Source organism: Tamandua tetradactyla, chromosome 20 (assembly GCF_023851605.1).
Source record: "Tamandua tetradactyla isolate mTamTet1 chromosome 20, mTamTet1.pri, whole genome shotgun sequence".
Taxonomy (NCBI): domain Eukaryota; kingdom Metazoa; phylum Chordata; class Mammalia; order Pilosa; family Myrmecophagidae; genus Tamandua; species Tamandua tetradactyla.
In genome coordinates, this window is record NC_135346.1 from 2,475,581 (window position 1) to 2,485,153 (window position 9,573).

Consider the following 9,573-nt stretch of genomic DNA (forward strand, 5'->3'; position numbering starts at 1 on the left):
TTGGATAATGTCTTTTGCAATCTTGGCATATCCTGACATGGCCAACTGGTTCTGTGCTTGGTTAAACCCTCACATGGGGCACTAGCCTTTGGGGACTCACTTTTCAAAAGCTCAACATTTTACAGACCGCATTTCTAGTTTCTCTGTACCCAAGAGTTCAGTTTTCAGCTTATCCCTTTCCTGTCACATTTTACTATAAGCTGCAAGGAGAAGCCAGGCTGCATTTTCCACATCATTTGATAATATCTTTACCTAAGAATCCCAGCTTTTTGCCTTCATATTATACCTTCCATTCAAAATCAGGTCTCAATTTTGTCACATTCTCTGCCACTCTAAAACAGGGGTCAACTTTCTTCCAGTTTGGAGCAACACATTCACCATTTCTGTCTAAAACCTTGTGCCAGTTTGAAACTAATATGTACCTTGGAAAAGCCATGTTTTAATCCTCATCCAATCTTATAAGGGACAGCCAGAAGAAAAATCATTTATTTTAATCCTAATTCAATATTGTAGGACAGAAACTTGTGGTTAGGTTATCTCCACAGAGATGTGACATGCACAGCTGTGGATGTGAGCTTTGATTAGATTACCTCCATGGAAATATGACAGAGCCAATTGTGAGTGTAACCTTCTAATTAAATGGAGAAATGACTCCACTCATTTCAGGTCTTGATTAGTCTACTGGAGTCATTTAAAAGAGGAAGCATTTTGGAGAGACTGAGAGGCGACACAAATGCTGACACTTGGAGACCAGAGCTGATGGAATTGATTTAGACAGTGGAGATCAAGAGAGAAATAGCCTGGATCCTGTTCTGTGAATCCTGGAAGCCAGGATTCACAGAAATAACCACACTTTGAAGAGAATAAATCTCCAGCCCCAGCGGATGCTAAGCTTTGAGCCAAAGTATCTTTCTCTGGACGCCTTAAGTAGGACATATCTGTGACTTTAGAACTGTAAACTTGTAACATTAAATTCCCATTTTAAAAGCTGTTCCATTTCTGATATATAGCATTCTGGCAGTTAAACTAATACAGACGTCATCAGAGGTATCTTTAAAGTCCACATTTCTACTGACAATCTCTTCAAAATATCTAGACCTTCTTTATCAAGCATCTCACATTTCTTCCAGAGTCATCCCCCATCCATTTATAAAGCTGTTTCAGCATTTTTGTTATTTGTAAATCACAGTATCCCACTTCTCTGGTACTGAAATCTGCTTTGGTTTGCTAAAGCTGCCAAAATGCAATATAATAGAAAGGGATTGGCTTTTACAGAGGGGATTTATTACAAGTTACAGTTAGTCATGAAAATATTCCAATTAAGGCATCAACAAGAGGAATCTTCACTCAACACAGGCTGATCGTGTCTGGGATTTCTCTGTTACATGGGATGGTACATAGTGATGTCTGTTGGCCCTCACTCCCAGCTTCTGATGTCAAATGGCGCCCTCAGTTTCTGGCATCTCCTGGGGCACTTCCTTCTGCATCTCAACATATCTGTATCTTGGTTTCCTCTCTGCTCTCTGTGTCAGCTCTCCTAAAGGACTCCAGTAAGCTGATTAAAACCCATCTTGAATGGACAGGGTCACTTTTTCATTGAAACAACCTAATAGAAGTCCCACCCACAATTGGGTGGATCACATCTCCTTAGAAACAACTTAATGAAGATGTCCCACCTAACAGTAGGTCTACCCCAAGACTGGACTAAAAGAACATGGCTTTTCTGGGAAATATAATACAGTCTAACGGGACAATAACTATAATTTTAGGGAAACACCCGAGAATATGTATTTTTTATTTTTGGATTTAAAAATGATCTGAATGACATTGGGTTTAAAATGGCATGATATGTTTCCCAAATGGTACAGGAACAGCATATTTCCTCAATATATTCCAGGCCATTGCCAATATTTGCAGCAACTTCTGCTGATCATGGAGCAAACCAAGGCATCTGTTTTTATTTTTCCTTCCTTTCTCTTCTTTTGGACAATCAACATACTAATCACTATCTCAGACATACCAAATGGTGAGGCTATAAAAATTCTCTTATTAGACATGGGTATTCTAGGAAGTATTATTTAACAGCCAAAAATAATATTGAATTTTAAAGAAGTATAGTATTTGGATCTTCTCCTTATGCTCCTCATGGTCTTGGTTTCTGCCAACATGAAAAGAATTCTGTTATGCACAAAAACAAAACACCTCACAAACTTTGCTTTGCCTTGTGGCACATTTTATTTTAATGTATTTAGGTACTTATTTCCACATTTTGCTCTTGTTATTTGCATAAAAATATTTTACTCTACAGGGCATCAGTATCTTTTTATCTGCTTTTTACCTATCTCTCTGTCCTTTGGTGCTAATCAAAGTGACATCAGGATTCTCAAAGTCCATTCTCTTCTTATTAGGATCTGAACCTTTCCACTCCAATGTAGGTAGGTGATGGACACCATAACAAGACTGTGTTGCATCTACAGGTTCCATGAGGAAAAAACTTCCATTTCAAGGCACGGATCTACTTTCAGATCTTAAAACAGATCAGGATCTTTCACTTAACAATATGCACTTAAGATTCATACATGACTGTGTGGATTGGTAGCTCATTCCTTTCTGTTGATGAACAGTATACCATTGCATGTGTGTGCTAGTTGCATTCTGACAACTTGTCCACTCACCTATTGTGGGACCTCTTGCTAGATTCCAGTGGTTTGTGATTTTTAATAAAGCTGTTGTAAACACCCACACACACGTTTTTGTGTGTCCATGTTTTAAGACGTGGTAGCACGATAACTGTCTCATATAGTAAGACTGTATTTAGCTTAGACTTTTATTTTTTAAACTGAAAATATGTGTGTAATTGACTTAATTCAGCTTATTTTGTAGCCCACATGTCTGCATGGGTAATGAATATTATCTCCCCATTCCTAATCCAGTAGAACCGGCTGTGTGAGAATGAAATGTATTTCAGCAGTCAAAGGGAAAATTAAGTGACATAAGAGAAATTTTGTAATCTAGTTTTACTTCAGTGATTTTTTTCCTCAAACTATCTTTGGGTCGATTCAACAAGAATCACCACACTACATAACACGATCTTACTACTATTAACATTATTTATTTACAATATAAACCCTGAAAGGTATTCCAAATAAGGAGTCTGTCTTCTTTTGCTTTGTTCTTCCTTTCCTCAGCTGCCCAACAGCGATGACTTTTATTTGAATTTTGCTATTCTCAAGACCAACTAAATTGTGCATTTAATAAAACATTCATTCACCTGAAGATTGTAAAAGTTGAGAAGTGTGAATAAAGGCTTTCCTTTCTGAGCTACTTCATCCCCCTTGCTACCTACCAGTTCTCCCCAGTGTCCTTCACTTTTCTGTGCTAATTGATCACTTTGGGACATTTCCTTCAGAGTGGTTTCTGCAGAGTAAACAAGTAACAGTTGCTTGTGAATTTGACTGATAAGTTTATCCTTTTCACCGATCCCTGGGCACTTATTATAAAAGCTTCCAACAATAATAAACCTTGTCTTTTGGACTGACCAAGAGGACTCGCAGCCACTTGGTCAGAGTAAAGTCTTCTTGGGCCTTTGGGCACAGTGGACAGATTCTCAGCTGAGAGGTGCCGGAAAACTGACTTAGCTAATAGATATTTTGGGTGGACTTGATACAAATTTCCCTGTAATCCATTATACATATTTTTTTCTGTCAGGAATCAGTCATTTATTAGAAGAGTTAAGCTTCTGCTAGATTTTAAAGTTGTGAGAGTAAAAGCTCTTTAAATTAAAGAAGAAATGAATAACTAAGGCCACAGAATCCACCTATTTTCATCAATGTCTCATCTGAATTAGAGCAATTGCCAAGCTTATATTTTCCTAAGCAGGAGAATTCTATTCAACGTTTTTTTCCTGCCTCTGGTTCTTTCACCTACTTCTATGTTGCTTTTTAATCTCTTTTTAAAGAAACTTATTTTGAAATCATTTCAGACTTAGATGAGAAATAATACAAAGCCAACAGAGAGAACTCCAATATACCCCAACCCAGATACCCAGATTTGCCAAATTTAACATTTGCCACATTTGTTTAATCATTCTATATTTATCTATCTGTCTCTCTGTCTGTCTATCTATACATCTATCTAATCTACCTAATAATAGATCTGTTTGAGAGGACTGTAGCATGATGTCTTGTTCGTGTTCCTGAAGGGAAGAATTTAGAGATGAGGATTAAGTCACTGTTTAGATGTTCAAAACCATTTCTAAGAATGGAATAAATAATCTGTGAACTGAAGTAGGAAGAGTCATTGGAAGCCAAGGAAGTCCTTGGCAGTTTTGCTGAATCCCGGTTCTTTTTCTTGGTGCTAACTTGCTGCTGTGGAAAATAAATTGTACACAGTCTGACAGTTTGATAACTGTTTTTTGCACAGACAGCATGCAATTGTAGGCTTTGGTTTCTTTGGCAGTGATTTTGTTTGTCCACAGAGATGAGACCCAAGAGTCCTGGAAAGCCCTAGTATACACCTTCCCTTAGCCTCTTCTCCAAGAATTCAGATCTCTTATCCCATATTAGGACTCTAAATGGATGATAAAGAGCATGACAAGGACTTGACTTTTAACACATCAGTCTGAAAAATGTGTGTGAAGGTGAGTTATGTCCCTTTGCTTTCAATCTGTGCTTGTCAAGATTTTTCTGCAGGTCTCTGAAAAGATGAGATGCAGTTTTACTCATAAGTGTCCAATTCAAACCCTACATTGGCATGAAACTGAGTTAATGATTTCAAAGTTCCAGAAAAGCATTTTATTTAAGAAGTCACTTCAGTATATAAAGATGAACTTGGGGATGAACACTTGAATTTTCCTCCTCTCTTTCCACACTCCTGGGTAATCAGGATTGACAGTGGTTTTGCTGACAACAAAACTCTGGCAACTGAACCTCTTCTCTTCCCTTGGCAAACATTTACAGAGTGTTTGCTATGTGCCAGGCACTTGGAGAGATAAACTTCAAAGATAGAATATGCAGAGGCTCCTAAAATAATATCTTATGTATCAACAGGCATTGCTGTATGGTAGTTTAGAGCTCATGAACTTTGGGACCAGCAAGTTCCAACATTGAGCCCTCCTTTTACCAAACATTGGAGATGTGGCCTTGGCTTTAGACCTATGTCTCCCTCAGTTTCACTTATCTGCCCAGTAAAATGGAGCAATGACAGTAACAATCTCAGAAACTATGTGTGAATATAAAATGAGACAAAGCGTGTAAAGCATTTGGTACATTACTTATAACATACTGTGCACTTGAGACATGTTAGCATTATCTCTATTACTACTATTATTTTTAAATTTTAAAAGTTAATAACAGTTTAAATTTACTTTCATGTCTGTAATTTCATATAATTTTCAAAAGACTGCTGTGAGATGGATAATATCATGATACTGTTTTTCTCATATGCAGAGGAATAAATGAAGACACAGAAAGGTTAAAGACCTTCCCAATCTTACACATGTAATAAGTTATTGCTCAGGATTTATTCTTGATTCCATGTTCAATACTCTAGATTCTACATCATAAGTTTATGAGCTCCTCTAATTATTAATCCACAAGAAACATTAAATAAACTCACCCATCATTGATTAATTGAAGTTTAAAATCATCATTGAAACTTTTCTCCAATTTCAGTAATCTGTCCAACTCTCTGATGGGTTAATACCTTTTATTCCAGTTAAGCCCTTTCCCTTCACCATTACCACTTTTCTCTTATCTTCTCATTCTCCCAGTAGAGAAGATGAAAAGTTTTTGTAAGGAAGCGATGAAAAACAAAAGGAAATTACAGCCAGATGACCTGAATTCTCTGCCACTTGTATGCTATGATAATTGACAAAGTTAAAAACGATTGCCAGATATTTTTCTATCACACTGGATCTTGTACTATTGAAAATTAAGGTGGTCAGAAGAAATGAAAAATTGAATTATCTTTCCACCTTTCTGTGTTTGCCATGTTCATATTATTCACCATGCTTCTGTTTGCTACTTTCATATTATTCAGAGTTATAATATATGCCAAGCTTACTTCCAGGAGGAACATGAAATAGTTTGCAACAAAAAGCATAGAAACCCACAGAGTCTTCATGAGCCTGGCTGGGGATGTCTGGAGATGATGGAGCCACAAACTCATATGATGGCAAGACATTGGGTCAGGCAGCAGGCACATGAGATTCAATCTCAGATGCCCACAGACAGTAGACAGGTAATGTGTACATGCGAGGTAGGCATAGGAGACGGGGAGAGGCTGTGACAAGGACCAGAATCAGGAGAGTCATGTGTGTCTAAAGACATGCACAACTCACCTCCGCTGATTTCCTGCCTTGGATGGATGTAGACTTCACAGTGCCAGCCACTTGCTGTGAAAATGAGATGTAAAGGATCTTCATATAAAAAATAAAATCCCCCACTTTTAAAGCTTTATTAGGTTAAATAAAATACGAGAATTTCAGATTTTTCTTCAAAGATCACACATTTAGGATCTGTGGACAGATATTAATTGAATAAATATTTATCACTGGCCAGCCATTTGGCCATTGCTGGAGATATAGTGAACAAAATAAAGACCATCTCCAACTACTGACCTACTCTGCTCCTTTGTGTGTCACATCTGGGACTTCCATAGTCACAGTGTCTGAAAACCCAGACTTTGACTTGTAAATTGGATGTTTTATTATAGTCTGTGTGTTATCTCTCTCTCCTGTCTAATCCCAAATCTCCATCTCCCACCTTCTCAACCTTTTCCTTTAATTTTCATTTTGATTTCTTATTTAGGTGTGTATAAGTATAAAGCCATTCCTCCTTATAAGATGTAAGCCTTTTCTGTCAAATGTATTTAACCATTATTTCAAATAAAGTAGACTGTGTTATACAGGAAGATAGTAAAATATGCTAATTATGTACTAGGTCACAGTCCTTACATCTTAATATGCTCAATCAAAAGAATGAAAAAGAGAACAAATTATAACATACATATCAATAGAGAAAAAAGACATCCTTGCAGGAGAGGAAGGCTAATATTTATGAAAGGAAAATTATTTTTTAAATTTCGAGAGACCTGAATATTTTAAAGCTTTTGAAGTGTATGAAGTATGGATCTTTAACAGCAGAGAGACAAGTGGAGAAAATTCATAGACAGAATCAAGGTAGAAATTGTTCATGGCAAGTACAGAAATAACCTTTTGCCTTACTTCCTGATTTCTCTTTCAACTGTTTCTCAAGCAGAGTGAGTTGGTGACCTACTTTTGGTTCCTTTCTTGGTGCCTTTGTTAGTAATTCCTTTTAAAAGTGAGTCCTCTTGTCAATTTATTTGAGATCTGATGCCTTATTATGACTCATTTTACTCAGAGGTATGGACAGAAGCTACTCATTAAGGTTCTGATTGAGTGTCCAACCTCCATTGGTACATAAAACTCATATCTTACAATGTATCTCTCTCTGCCTTGTATTTGACTCAAACTCCAAACCATGTATAATGAAACAGCCATAAGTAGAACTTACAAGAAAAGTATTTTTAAATCGTTTCATGATTCACCCAGAGTAGTTTCATCTACTTGAAAAATTAAACAGATTCAAAAAAGTAAAGACAACAGAGAATTTGTGCAGATTCTTTTGTAGTAAGAGGAGGGGTGAGTACAAAACCATCCCTTCCCAATGGGGAAAGGTGTTTGGAGGTATCTGCTACTTTCACTTTAAGAGATCCCAAGGTGGGAGATTTTGACAGAGCTAACCGGAGATTTTAATAATACATATTACAGTTGGCAGAGCGCAGAATGAACTAGACCTGACTCTCACGCAGTAATTCTAGTGGGGGATAAGAGAGGTGTTAGCTATTGTTATGGTGGTGGAAGCAGGAAAATCTTGGATGCTGCAATGGTTTTGAGACAAAAGATGAAGAGGTTTCCTGTGTGCTGTAAGAAGACTGTAGTGAAGTGAGAATTGGTGCAGGGTGGTCCCAAGAGTTATCTAGCAGGGCTAAATCTGAGGGGCAATGGAACGAAGCAGCACAATGCAGGAGGTGACATTTGATCCCAAGAGGCTCCAACAGGTGGTACAGTCTGCCTTAGAAGCATATGCATCTGTCCAGACTGGGACTCACAGGTCTGCTTGCCCAGCAATTAAATCTGGAAAGAACCTACATATTTTACATGAGAAATATCAGCTTTAAAACCCACTAAGCTGAGAGAACAATGGTGTCTTGGGACAATAAAATCTTTTTCTCAATCCCTCCCCTTTGGTTATTATTGGCTCAAACAAGAGGACCCTATTGCCACTACTGACATGTTGTCAGAGGAGTGGGAAAAAACAATTTTCCCACAGCCCTTTCCTCAAACACAGTGGGTAACCTGAGAGGAGCCATAGCTAGGGAGAAGAGAAGAATGAATGTTAAATGAGGTTTTGAATTTTTAGTACTCATGGGATGAGTTGTCAATATAATGAATTTGGATTCTGTTTATAAACTGAAAATTAGTGTAATTCTCTTTTTCTAACTGGGGTTTTCTCCCAATGGCAGGAGTAAACAAGCTTGGAAGTGCAGGAAGAATAAAAAATAGAGTAGAATTTGATCACATGCAGGGGTTTTGCTTGTCTAATAAGTCCATTTTATATATTCCTTCCCCAGATTTCCCCCCTTATCCCATGCCAGATGGTATGGGATTTTCCTTAACGATGGGTGCTAAAGAGGAGATGGAAACAACCAATGAAAGTATAGACGGAGACTTCATCTTGGTGGGCTTCTCTGAGAGGCCCGACTTGGAGCTGATCTTCTCCCTATCTGTCCTAATATTCTACACCATAACGCTTGGGGGTAATATAGCCATCATCCTACTGTCCATCCTGGATGGTCGACTCCACACACCCATGTACTTCTTCCTCAGAAACCACTCTGTGCTCGACCTCTGCTTCACCACCAGCATCGTGCCCCAGATGCTGGTGAACATGAGGGGAAGAGACAAGAAGATCAGTTATGCTGGCTGTATGGTTCAGTACTGGGTGGCCTTGGCACTGGGTTCCACCGAGTGTGTGCTTCTGGCAGTGATGGCCGTTGACCGCTATGTGGCCGTGTGCTGGCCTCTGCGCTATGCCTCCATCATGCACCCTCGGCTATGCCACCTCCTGGCAGCAGCTTCTGGCTGTCTGGCTTTGCCAAATCCCTCCTGCAGTCCTCGATGGCCATGGTGTTGCCTCGATGCGGAAACCGGCGCGTGGACCACTTCTTCTGTGAGCTGCTGATCATCGTTAAACTCTCCTGTGTGGATACTGGCCCAACAGAGTCCAATATGTTCATCGCCAGGCTGATCATCCTAGGCATACCAGTTCCCATCATTCTGACTTCTTATGTGAGCATCGCCAGGGCCGTAGTGGAAATGCGTTCAGCAGAGGGAAGGAAAAAGGCCTTTGGGATCTGTGCCTCCCGCCTGAGGGTGGTCTCACTCTTCTACGGGACGATTATGTTTTTGTATCTACAGCCTAAGAACAGCTACTCCCAGGACCAGAGCAAAGCACTCGCAGTACTCTGCATGACCCTCGCGCCCACCCT

General features: G+C 38.9%; 2 protein-coding genes across 7 annotated transcripts in view; one reads left to right on the forward strand and one right to left on the reverse strand.

Annotated features, from left to right (window-relative positions):
• LOC143664853 (uncharacterized) overlaps positions 1-6,922 on the reverse strand; it is a 40,627-nt gene extending 33,705 nt beyond the window's left edge. For all 6 annotated transcript variants that reach the window (XR_013166619.1, XR_013166621.1, XR_013166620.1 and 3 more), the window contains exon 1: positions 6,341-6,922. The gene's annotated coding sequence lies outside the window, so the exon portion shown is untranslated. The remainder of the gene's footprint in view (positions 1-6,340) is intronic.
• The window catches only part of LOC143664852 (olfactory receptor 2J3-like), a 65,849-nt gene extending 56,554 nt beyond the window's left edge, over positions 1-9,295 (forward strand). Inside the window, exon 2 of the mRNA XM_077138266.1 lies at positions 8,656-9,295. Coding sequence (XP_076994381.1) covers positions 8,673-9,266 — 594 coding nt within the window. The 5' untranslated portion in view covers positions 8,656-8,672 and the 3' untranslated portion in view covers positions 9,267-9,295. The remainder of the gene's footprint in view (positions 1-8,655) is intronic.
• The last annotated feature ends 278 nt before the right edge of the window (positions 9,296-9,573 follow it).